This window comes from Abramis brama (assembly GCF_963993115.1).
Source record: "Abramis brama genome assembly, chromosome: 1".
NCBI classification, from domain to species: Eukaryota; Metazoa; Chordata; class Actinopteri; order Cypriniformes; family Leuciscidae; genus Abramis; species Abramis brama.
The window spans coordinates 7,861,160-7,875,718 of record NC_139963.1 but is presented as its reverse complement, the minus strand read 5'-3'; the positions used below and the strand labels follow the sequence as shown (position 1 = coordinate 7,875,718).

At 35.0% G+C, this 14,559-nt stretch overlaps 1 protein-coding gene across 1 annotated transcript in view; it reads right to left on the bottom strand.

The window, feature by feature from the left end:
• The window catches only part of LOC311080061 (uncharacterized protein), a 67,884-nt gene extending 53,742 nt beyond the window's left edge, over positions 1–14,142 (bottom strand). Inside the window, exons 1-2 of the mRNA XM_084109825.1 lie at positions 14,016–14,142; positions 2,583–3,177 (exon numbers count right to left, since the gene is read on the bottom strand). Of these exons, the coding sequence (XP_083965951.1) occupies positions 2,583–3,124 (542 nt within the window). The 5' untranslated portion in view covers positions 3,125–3,177; positions 14,016–14,142. The remainder of the gene's footprint in view (positions 1–2,582; positions 3,178–14,015) is intronic.
• Positions 14,143–14,559: the final 417 nt, after the last annotated feature.

Below are 14,559 nucleotides of genomic sequence, written 5' to 3'. Positions count from 1 at the left end.
CATCTTCATAAAGCAAAAAAGAGATTACCTTAGATAAAGTTTGATTAATATGTACATACAGTACCGGTAAAAAGTCTAGACCCATTACTATTTTTAATGTTTAAAGTTTCATATTATGCTCTACAAGCCTGCATTTATTTGATCAAAAATACAGAAAACAAAAAACAAAACAGGAATATTCAGCAAGGATGTGTTAAATATATAAAAAGTGATAGTGAAGACTTTTTTAAAACAACTTTTTAAAAATCGAAAAATCCTGAAAAAAAGTATCACAGGTTATAAAATAAATATTAAGCACAATTTCTAACATTTGATAATAAATCAGAATATTAAAGTTTTCTGAAGGATTATGTGACACTGAATTCAGCTTTGCATCACAGAAATATATTTTAAAGTATAGTAAAATAGAAAACCATTATTTAATAATATTTCACTATATTATTTTTCTGTATTTTTGATCAAATAAATCCAGGCTTGATGAGCATAAGAGACTTCTTTCAAAAACATTAAAAATAGTAATTTGTCCAAACTTATGTACTGTATAAGTAAAAATATACTAAATTTAAAATAAAAATGTTGTATATAAAGGTTAGGATTCATATTTGTTTCAAGTGTTTTTTTATTGGGGGTGGGGGGCCTCCAACATGAATTTTGCCTAGGGCCTCCTAATATATAACTGATCGTTATAGTTGCCGTCTCTACTACCATGACATCATCATATTAAATGCGAATTTTTCATTCCGTGTTTCCCCATCCACTCCTCGGCAACCAACGAGAGGAACGTCTGCACCTCGTCCACTGACCACGATTCAGCCATTTCTTTTTTTGAAGTTTATACTCTTTTTTTTGAAGCAAATACTTTTAAAACAGGTGCTACAGCGTTGGCTGTTGTCTACTGGCTATTTAAATCTAGCGGGTTTAGTGTCTCCTGTCGTAAATACAATGACGATACAATGATGATTCTGTCTGACCAATCAGTGATCTGCAGCGTTTTCACGTCACATTTTAGTATCGGTACGGTACGCTTGGAACCTCAACAGAGGTGGTACCATTTAAAGCGAGCCGAAGCGAGCCGTACCGTACCGTACCATGCAGTGGAAATGCGCCATAAGTGAGCCGTACCGAACCGAGCCGTACCGTACCATGCAGTGGAAAAGCGCCAAAGCGTGCCGTACCGAACCGAGCCGTACCGTACCATGCAGTGGAAAGTGCCAGTACTGTCCCGTACCGTACTGTACTGCTCAGTGGAAACGAGCCATAAAAGCACTGCTTATTCTACGATTTGTTTTTTATTTGATTATGCTTAACTGCTACATTTGTCATCATAACGTCTAAATAATTGGAATAACACACATATTGCATTATATAAATCACAAGAATAAACAGTAAAAATATAAATACAAGTTTATTATTTAATAAACATTTTTATTTTTGAATTTTGGCAGGGTAGGCAGTGCCTAGTTTGCCTACCCAGACCGCACGTCACTGGTTGGTTTGTAGCATTGATCAGCGGTTTGCAAAAGCATCGAGTGATTTTTGCAGGTTGTGCAAATAAAACATGAAAGTGATTGGTATTTACAGCCACTCGAGCGATTTGTTTGCTAAACTAAATAAGCCATTAAGCATTGTTGAGAGGTTGTGCGAGAGACGGGTAAATCAGAGTGTGCTTGCTGTCGCTTCTCTATCGTCATTGGGTTAAACCCGCCAATAGCGTGCCATGTTGATAAGTCAGTTTATGATAGGTTCCCACAAATTTGTAACCGAAGCAGCAGAGATAAATGTACAGGTTTCCAGCCTGAGCTCCAGGGTGAAATCAAAACGCCCCAGATCAGTCTGGGTTTACCCAGTCTAACTGCTTTCTCCATTTCTGTAAATCCGCTTTTATGAATGAATGAGTCTCTCACCCATTGCTCTATAGTTTTTTTTTCTCCCATCAACAGCCGCTTGCACCCCCAGCTGGTGAGGTCGACTAACAGCAGATGGAGATTATCAATCGGCAATCTACTGATATTCCTGCTGTTCCCGGATGTCAAATGTTGAATTTTCTGTCGAATTTGAACCACTGAATTTGTGGAAGCGAAATAAAATGGACCAAAAATTGCCTGTTGAATATTATAGGTTGTATTTTTAAACAGAATGAACATTTTGGAAGTGAAATCTGAAAGGTGAATGGATTATTTAATTTTTAATGAAAACGTTTGTGAAATGTTTTGAATTGAAATATTCACAGCTTAAATATACAACCATGTTGAATTTCAGCCCATAAAAATGCAAGACCTAAAAATACAATGCATTAAAATGCAAGCAGGGTTAATGTAATGCATATTTTTTCAAGTAGTGCAATTCAACATGATTTTTTTGTTTCAAAAACATTTGTCATTATTTTACTTCCATACTAATGAGACTAACTAGTTATCTGGATTTTATATAGCCTTTTTGCCCTTTATTTGACTTTATTAACTCTTTGTGCAACCATACAACACTTGTTTTTGTCTGTATGGGTGTTATCAACAGTTTTTAGAGGCGATGAACCAATATAATATCTTGACTGCCCAGACAGCCCTGAACTTCATGATACTCACTCAGGGTCAGAGGTCACAGCAGGTCCATCACTGAGATCAGGGGGCTCATGCATGGATCTGTTACTCTTCATAGACATACAGCTGGATACTGAAGATGGTCCATCACTGAGTTTAGGGGGATCCATCATGGAGCTGTTACTCTTCATAGACACACAGCTGGATACTGAAGATAGTCCATCACTGAGTTTAGGGGGATCCATCATGGAGCTGTTACTCTTCATAGACACACAGCTGGATACTGAAGATGGTCCATCACTGAGTTTAGGGGGATCCATCATGGAGCTTTTACTCTTCATAGACACACAGCTGGATCCTGAAGATGATCCATCACTGAGTTTAGGGGGATCCATCATGGAGCTGTTACTCTTCATAGACACACAGCTGGATACTGGAGATGCTGCTCTCTGAGTGTGAACAGACGCTTCCTCTTCTCTCTCCTCACACACACTCATTTTACAGGTACGGTCCTCCTCCTCTCTCTCCTCAAACACACTCATTTTACAGGTACGGCCCTCCTCCTCTCTCTCCTCAAAAACACTCATTTTACAGGTCCGGTGCTCCTCTTCCTCCTTGATTTGACACTTTATTTAAAGGCCTGTATGTGAACACAGAAAACATGCACAAAACATAATTTAATTTTGACACATTTTATTTAAATGGCATTTAATTCATTTTAACTTAACGTCAACAGTTTTTCTGCAGTTAATAGTGTATGTTTGCAGAGCAACATGTCCGATATGTCGGCGTTTAAACACTGGATTCACCTTCACTTTAATGACACTGCTGAACTCTTGCAGGTGTTTTTCACAATCCGTTTTTGCGTCTCGCACTAAGCAAATATGATGTTACTTTTAATGTTTATCATATGACCACACTTTCCTTCCCCAGTGTTACGGATCAACTGCAATTAGTTTTATCTGGATTTCCAGCAGATGTTAGACGGCTACAGATTCATCACAGCCATTTTTCACGGATCTATGATTAAAAACGTATGTTTCACCAGTTGTATACACACTGGTATGCATAATAAAGCGATTTGTTTTGAAGTGTATATTCCTGCGTATTTGACGCAATTTCAAAGAAGTTTAACATACTTTAGTGTCAAGCTCAGAAATCACGCCTATGTTAACATGGGCACAGCGCACTTCAGAAGACGTGTAAGAATCTTCTTCTCAACATTAGTGTATCATATTTTCTGTAGTGTGTTGTCATGAGTTCTAATCACAAATAACAGATGTAGATTAAATTAAAGTAGCTAGGCTACCTAAAAGAAACATAAATTGCAAAGTCATTTACATTTTTTCCAACAAGTTGGATTTATTGATCTGCATATAGGCTAATTTTATAATGGATCTATTATTTTTTATATAAAAACACTTATAAGCTTATTTTACTCTGCTGATTGTATTAAGATCTCTTTTCTGTACAACCAGCTCTGACGCCTCCATATCCTTTTCCCTGGACATAAAGCAGCTGTGCTTATACACGTAGGGTCATGAAGTTAATTATCTCATGAACTTGTAACATTTTCAAGATTTATAAAATAAAAAAATAAAAACTTTTTGACTCTTCTTCTTTCAGAACAATTCTGTATGTAATACTGCACCTTCTTAGAATCATAATTATTTAAATTAAGTTAATTTTATATAGTAATATTGAATTATACATTGTATCGAGCTTTCCTGCTCAAACAGTAGACTGTTGGCGCTTGCAATGCCAAGTTCATGGGTTCGATTCAGGGAAAACAAGAACTGATAAGAATGTAAATGTGTACCTTGAAATGCAATGTAAGTCGCTTTGAATAAAAGCATCTGCCAAATGTGTAAATGTACATTATGCTCAGTAGGAGCATGAACTTGAATGTTGTGTATCTAATGTCTTGTATTGGACATGTAGAGAACACTTTGTCTTTAGTGATTAAAGTCCTGTGAAAAACATTGAGAGGCAACCACAAATTGTATTACTGATTTTAACCCTCAGATGGTCCTCGGTCACTTCTGACCGAATAATTTTCTGTTTTGAAGTTTAGAAAATCACAGCTTCATCGGAAGGTTATGATACTTGGTGACTCTAAAACATCAAGAGTGAAAAACATAACATAATTAATAATTATAATTAATATATATATATAATTAATATAATAATTATTAAAATTATTAAAATAATAATTAATAAAATGTTATAAACCTTGGCAAAAAGTATTATTTGAGAATTTCTAAAAAAAATACATTCAATCCACATCTTAAAAGTAAGTAATTTGGTCCAAAAACAACTAGAATTCACAAGCATCTCCATTTAGAGCTATACAGGCATCTAGTGGTAAACCCATGCAATAAGTAAGGAATAATTGACGACAGGCCGTTGAATTATTAGAAAAAGAATGCACACCCGAGGTGGTAATGCGGTCACGACGCGAAGCGGAGGTGTGCATTATTTTTCTAATAATTCAACGGCCTGAAGTCAATTATTCCGCTTATACTAGTTACCACACCTCGAAACATTGTTCAGATTATCTATTTCAAGACGTTTGTAAAGTTTTTGTCATTAAAACGCTCTTGTATGTAGGACTAATTTCTTACGCATCTAATCCAATGCCTCCGTTGCTAATTCCAAAACGTCATTTTAGAGTTAGTAACGGAGGTTTGAGCCACTGATAGCAGACTAATGCTGGGGACACACGACTAGCTGACACATTCTCTGACTGTTTTCATCGACTGCAGCAGATTTTAAACACCGACTTTGAACACCGACTGAACGCGCTGAACACGCGTTTGGGCATGATCAGTCATCAAATTACATTCATAACCGGCCTTAAAGTGTGTCCTCGGCTTTATGCAGTTATTAATGCAGTTATTAGAGAGAGATGTTGCAATAATGAGACAGAAAAGCATGTGCGTCAATATTATTAGGCTATTTATTTATTAATTCAATTCGTTTTAATTAATTTGTTCATTCTTTTTTTCTATTATTGACAGTAGACTAGCCAAATAAATGAAACAAAAAGCCTTTTAACAAGTAAGGCCTATCAATAATTATTTATTTGTTATATTATCTGCAATAAAAATCCGTGCTGCAGGACTATCCATTTATTTAGCCTATATTCAGTTTAATTTTCTATTGATTATAGATAGGAATATACTTTATTTATTAAAATTAAACTGCATGTTTCCATTGATTGTGAAGCTAGACATTGAAAATCGCAGATCAAGCGCATGGGGCTGAATGTTTTTTCTTGTTATGAATTGTATCCTATTTTCCGTTATTACAGTTGACTACGCGAAGTGATATGGAACTGTAATGCGGTCAAGACCTGCCTGGAACTACTTTAGCCGTGCGTTTCCCTGAAAATAATGCACACCTTAGAACGTTCGTCAACCAATCACATTCAAGTATTCAACGGCCCTGTAGTATAACATGATTTATTTCATTTTATGTTTAATAAATTGATTTTTTTTCTTTTCTTTTTTTTCTGAAAGCCTAGTCTCTATTTTAACAGAAAATACTGTATATATATATAAAAAATAAAAATAAAAATAAAAAGCATTATTTTCAATGGCAAAAAAATGGACTATAAATATTGCATAAATATTAATAAGTTCAATCAAATTGTCTCAAAATACTAAATTAAAAAGAATAAATATTATAGAACAAAAATAAATTGCATTGGTTTTTACTGGGATGGAGGAAGTTTCATTTTTAGGTGTCCGGTCACTTCTGACCGGGAAGGCCCTGAGTGTGACTGCTAAACGAAGACCATCTGAGGGTTAAGCAAAACATATGATATAGTGATAATGAATTATTACAAATATATACTGATATTCACATAGGCCTACATCACTAACCTCTTAATCATTTGTCACCTCACACGAATAGCATGACCCTCTCTAAAACAATAGGAAATGCTTTATTGTTTACATTTTGCTGACCTCTTTAACAAAAGAAATATGACACAATGGTCTACCAGTTTTGTAAATAAAATGTAATGGGTGTGGGCCTCTCTTTATGTAATATAAATTTTAATTATACCAGTTCTCTTCATTTGACTGGTACCATGAATCTCATTAATATATTCTCTTGTTATTCATCACATCATGTGCTTTCATTATTGTTGTCTGATAACTGTTGGGAACAGATTAAAAGGTCTATAAATTAAGTGTCATTGTTAGGCCATATACTGCCACAGCAAATGGATGCAATTAAAGTTAGACAAATCAAAAACTTTGCAGGATAACCAATATCCCGATCGCTGCTCAAGAAAGGAGCGTGATTATATAAAGAGAAGATGTGAAAATTTCACAATGAAGAGTATGGAAGCTTATGGGTAGCAATATTCAATTTGAAATGTAATATGCAAAATGACAATGCAATATGTAAAATGCCAATGCATTCCTGTATTTAAATTACAAAAGGAAGAAAAGAAAAATAGGAAAATGTGCATGCATGCAGGACAGCTGTATTTGCCAACTGTGGAAGATCTGACCACACAGTCCCACCTTCAACATCCTGAACATTCAGTCTAAGGAAGGGAGAACTAACTATAGAATAAGTTACATGTTAATGAAGAACAGTTACTTGTTTTGCAATGTATATGTATACATTTTTTCTTACCCATTGGCTAGTTTGGCCTTCATACCTATGCTGCTCTCCATCTAATATAATCATGTTTGTTATATTAGTAAATAAATGTCACAGTTGTATTATCTTTTTAAGAACAATTTAACACACCATCACCCTACTATGGAAGCTTATGGGTAGCAATATTAAATTTGAAATGTAATATGCAAAATGACAATGCAATATGTAAAATGGCAATGCATTTCTGTATTTAAATTTAAATTTTCCATACATTTGTGCAACGTTTGGTGCAAAATGAAAATGAAAATTCAATTTTAAAATTTACATTTGCCATTTCATACACTATTTTTAATATGTAAATCGAATACATAATTTAACACTTTATAAGTTGCAAAATTAAAATTAAAATGTATTACAGAAATGATTAGATATGTTTAACATGTTCAAGCAAAAACTGTGGCAAACTTGTTTATAAAATTGCATTTACACTCACATTTAAGACACTTGCGATTGCATTACTACGGTGATGCATTGCTGCCACATACATATTATTTTTTCCCCTCAATTATGTCGTAATAACGAGATCTTATGTCGTTTTAACTACATCTTTTTCTCGTAATAACGAGATGTTATGTCGTTAAAACGACATCTTTTTCCTCGTAATAACGAGATCTTATGTCGTTTTAACGACATCTTTTCTGGTAATAACGAGATCTTATGTCGTTAAAACGACATCCTTTTCTCGTAATAACGAGATGTTATGTCGTTAAAACGACATCTTTTTTACCCTTTTAAGGACATGTGTAGTCATGTACAAAATATGCCTTTATCCACATAAAATTGACAGCCTATCACGCCGTTATCACACGTTCAAAAAGCTTAAGCAAGTAGCAGCCCCCAATCAGGCAAAATTAATCAATGAGGCCCTTTTTTGAAAATATATTTTAAATAGGCCTATAAGTTTTTTTTTTATACAATATATTATAGATTTATTTTTGTTAATAGGCTATATCTTCATTCATTACCTAGAGATATAATTAACCAAAAAGTAGTCAAAACACATCTAACAGAAAATTTTACAACATTGTGTTCTTATTTTGTTTAATTAACGAAATGTCAATCTTCGTCTTTATAACACAAGATACAATACAATACAAAAATCTTCAAGATACAGCCTACAATCTTCACATGTATAACGGATTGTCACCTTATAAACAGTCCTTTGTGTGGTGGAATAAGCAATGCTATATAGAAATATGTGGATAGTATCTTAATTTAATTTAAATTTAATTTTATTATTTTAGTTCATTAATTATGCTAACTCAACTAATTAAATGTGAAGAGCTGGATACTAATTAGTACTAATGAAATAATGTCAAATATTAAATGTAGGCTATTGATTAGAGTTGCCTAAAGACTAAAGGATTTTTCTAGACTAGTAGTCATTCATTTAAGCAATTAGGACTAATCGCACGTTTATATTCAATCCTGGGTGCATGTAGGCTATAGCCTATATTCCGCGCTCAAGCGCATGCATAAAATTTGCCGCAAAGCGCCGGCAAAAGTAGGCTAATGATATAATACATGTATCTTAAAAAAAACGAAGCATTTTAATTGTTTATTAATGAACTAGTCTTTTCTAAATCAGTGTAGGCTGCCTGCATACATCTCCATACATCTCCGCTGTAATGTAGCCTAGATGCGCCTTTCCTACGGACAGGATTACATAGATGGTACCGTATTTGCTTTCGATTGGATTTTTTTCGTTGGTGGACATTTTTTTATAAACTTTATAGTTATATTCCTCATGTCTGTGAGGCTCGTCGTCTATACACTGTTTTTCAGTTCATTTTTGAGGCGCGCTCCAATTCACAGAGATCATGAAAGCGCGCCCTGTTCGTTTTCTTTTATTTTAAAGCACACCGTTTTCTTGTTGTTGTGAGTTTACACAAATAAAAGTAGTTGCGACTGATGTATTATTATTTTCTGTATGACCAAAAATGATGGAGTATTTTAAGTTGTTTCCACTGTTGATAGGAAAATGCGAGTGATGGCACCGGCGCCTTCATCCATGTCATAGTGCGCGCTCCACACTCCGCACAAACACTTGGATATGCGCTTAATAATAGCGAACATTTATCTAGGTTAACGTTAGAGCGAGCGGCCATGCCAGACGGATAAGTCCTCTTCATGTTTAACAAATCAAATTCTGTTGCATTTTATTGCGCCAGTTTGAAAAGGACGGCTGAAACGCCTATACAGATAAACGCCCAACGCTGGTGTTTTTCTTTAAACAAATTCGTTTAGGCTTTAAAATAAATGTTGTTTATGGGCTAATTAATGCCACAATAATTTGTTTATTTTATTGGCTACTTGTATTTTTCATTTTTGTTTTGCATTGAATACCATTGAATATTTGCATTGAATGCATTGAATATTTGCTGTGCACCGCAATGCCATCCTCCCATAGAAAGACACGTTAAGAGCCACATATTTTCTTTATAATAAAGGGTTTCTATGGAAGGAAAACGCTTAATGTATAATTAAATGCATTGCGTTCATATTCTTTATCACTGAAGCTTTTTCTTTATAAGGGTGTATTATTCCATTAAAAAGGACTGTTTATAAAGTGACAATCCGTTATACATCTTGAAGATTTTTGTATTGTATTGTATCTTCTGTTATAAAGACGAAGATTGACATTTCGTTAATTAAACAAAATAAGAACACAATGTTGTAAAAAATAAACAACTTAGGCTATGTTCTGTTAGATGTGTTTTGACTACTTTTTGTTTAATTATATCTCTAGGTAATGAAGATATAGCCTATTAACAAAAATAAATCTCATTAGGCCTATATAATATATCATATTAAAAAAAACTTATATATAAAATATAAAAAAGCCTATATAAAATATATTTTCAAAAAAGGGCCTCATTGATTAATTTTGCCTGATTGGGGGCTGCTACTTGCTTAAGCTTTTTGAACGTGTGATAAAGGCGCGATAGGCTGTCAATTTTATGTGGATAAAGGCATATTTTGTACATGACTACACATGTCTTTATAAGGGCAAAAAAAAAAAAAAAGTCGTTTTAACGACATAACATCTCGTTATTACGAGATAATTGAGGGGAAAAAAATAATATGTGGCAGCAATGCGTCACCGTACATTTCCATTAAGTGTCCCGCAATGAATGTAGCAAAATTCAATGTGCAATTTGAAAATGTATTCTGAGCCGATCACGTGCCCGTCCCGCCCTTTCAATCACTGCGTGAAGCTGGCCCCGTCCCCAACCCAATGCAAAACGTCGGCAAAATAGGCCACATTCACCCAAAATACAATAGACTCATATGTTTGTTCTAATTTGCGCCGATAAACGTTTATTTTGTGCTGCTTCGGTTTCTTAAATATTAAAATAATATTTATTGGTCATTCTGAGGTCACTCAGCCCCCCTACCTGCTCCACATTCACCCAAAATAGTTTAGTTTGTTTGTGCGATCGTTTGTGCCGGTTAAAGTTTCGTGTGCTGATTCGTTGTTTAAAATATTAGACACTGAATGACGTCACCAGCCCTCGACCTGCTCCACATTCACCCAAAAAAAGGCTAGGTCGATGAATTTGACCCGTCAGATTCCGTGACCATGTAGCCTATGTAGCCTGCATGTAGGCTATTAATACCTTATCAATATGCTTTATAAAATGGAAAGGGGCTCGCATGTCTGCATCATATTTTATGATTATACAGCATAAACAGAGATGGTCACACATCACATTCGTCACTTTATTGAACATTCCAGTCAGTTATAAATAAATAAAGAGCGGTCACATTTTTCGTATACCGAATACCAATGGAGCTTAGTCATATTATGTGATCTCAGAGTAATATGCATTTGTAAGGAAAAACTATAGGATCTCCAACATTATTGAGTATTACAGTTAATAGTAGGCTAATAAGAATAAAGATAAGCATGTATCAGACAATGATAATATTTTATACAAAACGAAACCATCAACACAGTCCAGCATCAGACAACAGCAGCTCAGCATAATGTTGACGCTTGGTAAGACAGAACACTCTCCCAGACCCAGACCGTCCAACATCGTACTGGTTCTATCACCTGCAGACGCGTAATAATCTTTGGAAACACTACAATTTATCTGTTCACGCTCCACTTCATCTGCTACTGTTTCCTTCCAACACCTCAAATTACCCACCATAGCGTATGTTTAACTGTTGCCGAGCCCCGCCTTCACGCAGTAATTGACAGAGCGGGACGGGCAAGTGATCGGCTCAGAATGCAGTTTCAAATTGCACATTGAATTTTGCTACATTCATTGCGGGACACTTAATGGAAATGCAATTGCAAGTGTCTTAAATGTGAGTGTAAATGCAATTAAGAAAAAATTACATTTAAATTACAATTTTGTCACAGTTTTTGCTTGAACATGTTAAACATATCTAATCATTTCTGTAATACATTTTAATTTTAATTTTGCAACTTATAAAGCGTTAAATTATGTATTCGATTTACATATTAAAAATAGTGTATGAAATGGCAAATGTAAATTTTAAAATTGAATTTTCATTTTCATTTTGCACCAAACGTTGCACAAATGTATGGAAAATTTAAATACAGAAATGCATTGCCATTTTACATATTGCATTGTCATTTTGCATATTACATTTCAAATTTAATATTGCTACCCATAAGCTTCCATAGTAGGGTGATGGTGTGTTAAATTGTTCTTAAAAAGATAATACAACTGTGACATTTATTTACTAATATAACAAACATGATTATATTAGATGGAGAGCAGCATAGGTATGAAGGCCAAACTAGCCAATGGGTAAGAAAAAATGTATACATATACATTGCAAAACAAGTAACTGTTCTTCATTAACATGTAACTTATTCTATAGTTAGTTCTCCCTTCCTTAGACTGAATGTTCAGAATGTTGAAGGTGGGACTGTGGTCAGATCTTCCACAGTTGGCAAATACAGCTGTCCTGCATGCATGCACATTTTCCTATTTTTCTTTTCTTCCTTTTGTTATTGTTACTTTCATACCTGTTAGCTAATGAATATGTTTGTTGAACATTCCCCTGAATAAATGCATGGGTAATTCACTGGATCGCTTCTCAATTTTCAACACTCTTTAGGAAGATTTATGGAGTGTAGCCTACTGTATGCTTTATGCTTTAACTCATTCCTCAGTAACATTTAAATAAATAATAAATAAATGCTTGACATCCCTTTAAAGGGGGGGTGAAATGCTATTTCATGCATACTGAGTTTTTTACACTGTTAAAGAGTTGGATTCCCATGCTAAACATGGACAAAGTTTCAAAAATTAAATTGTACGTTTGAAGGAGTATTTCTGTGCCAAAAATTGTCCTTCCGGTTTGTCACAAGTTTCGGAAAGTTTTTTTCGAGTATGGGTGTGCGTGACGTCAGCTGGGGCGGAATTTCCTTATATGGGTCCTAAGGGCACTTCTCCCGGAATAGCGCGGGCGCGCGCGCACTCGTAGACCAGAGCGAAAGCAGTACGCCCATCAAAGCGCTCTGCTCGGCTTTTGGGAAGTCAATGTCACCAAAGAAGTGTGTTTTTGGTTGCCAGGGCAAGACAACCCTGCACAGATTCCCAAAGAACCCAGCGTTAAGGGACCAGTGGATTGAGTTTGTTTTTCCTGAGCATCAACGGAGTTGTGCAAGACTGTTTGTTCCCTGCATTTCGATGATGATTGTTTTATAAACAAAACCCAGATCGACGGATTTGCAGATCGTCTAATGCTTAAGGATCGAGCAGTCGCAATGTTAAAGGTTCGCGGTCATGGTTGGAACCGGGCGGAGAGTAAAACTGCTTCAAATGTCTCTGTGTGTTGTTAGCTCGGCGCGTTAGCACACAGCTTTAGCTTCGCCCTCACGGCCCGCCTCCAGCCGCTCGGTTTTTTCCGGAAAGACTCGGTACAGTCATAGTGCATAGTACAATCTTTCTTTTATAAATATAATAAAACTAAAGACTTTTTGGAGATATGAAGGATGCAATACTACTCTATAGGTACTCAAGATTAACAGGAGATTGAGTGAAAATGAGCATTTCACCCCCCTTTAACCACAGCAGTATTGCTGCTCAATATAAATTAAGCCACAAATTGGCATCATAACAATAATCTGCAACTACACACGCACTGCAAAGACACAATGTCAACAGCATAATTTATTTAATCTACTTACAGTTGTCATCAGATATTCAATTTCATTGAAACGAATGTAACAAAATAATGTGGGCGTGGTCTGTGAGTCGTGCTATTAAAACACATTAAAACTTCCCTTAAATGCGTCTGAAACATTCAGCGGAGCAGCGAAAGAGTAAACAACAGTGTCCTAATATGATACAAACATTTACCAATAACGTAGAAAGCTTTTAAATCTGCTCAGTGAAAATTTCGCTGTGACGAATCTGTAGCCGCCTCTGCTGGAAATCCAGGTAAAACTTTCTGCGTGCACGCGCGCGTCCCCAGTTAACATGATCCCCAGTTGATCCGTGACACCTAGTCTTATTGCGTCACTCAACACACATTATATAGATTATAAAAAATAATTAAATACGTATTTAAAGTCAACCGAAGATTTCAACATTAAACTAACATTCTCCTGTTAAAGAAAAAAGTGTAAGTTTAATTTTTTCTGCCATTTTATGAGTGTTACAGTTGACGTGTCGTGAAGTAGGCCTAGATAATGAAAGTAACCTTCAACCTTATCATGTAGGCCTATTTGAGTTTGAGTTCGTCAAGGTGTGTTGAGACACAAATACTTTATCGACATTACAGTTATGAAAAGTTTAACGAACTTACTGTAACATGTGAAGAGAGTGCTGATTTTCTATCTTCCTTCTGCCTTCGATTTCACTGTGAGACAGGTAGGTTAAATGTCACAGGTAAATATCCAGCAGCTTCTCCTCGAATGGATTATTTTCTCACTTCCGGGTTTGGAACGAGTAAATAAATTACAGCTGTGCCATATAAATGCGAGACCATATTAAAAGAAAATGCGTTCCCACTTCCACAATTTGTATTAGGCTATAGGAATAGAAAAGTATAAACAAATAATAATAATAAAAAAAAACATTTGGGGATTCATTTGTTTGGACATGTTAAATGGAAATATTGGACATTTTAATGGAAATACACAAACAAAAATGCTACAATTTAGAATTTTGCTAATTACCAAACTAGCCTACTACTTTTGAACATTCTGTTGATTAACTTTGCAACTCCATATCAGTCATTAGATTAGATATTAGTAGACAGTCTGCTTAATATCTTCTAACTATTGTGATGGTCCTCCAACAGACATTCTACTGAATATAGGCTATGTAAAAATAAAAGGTAATAAATA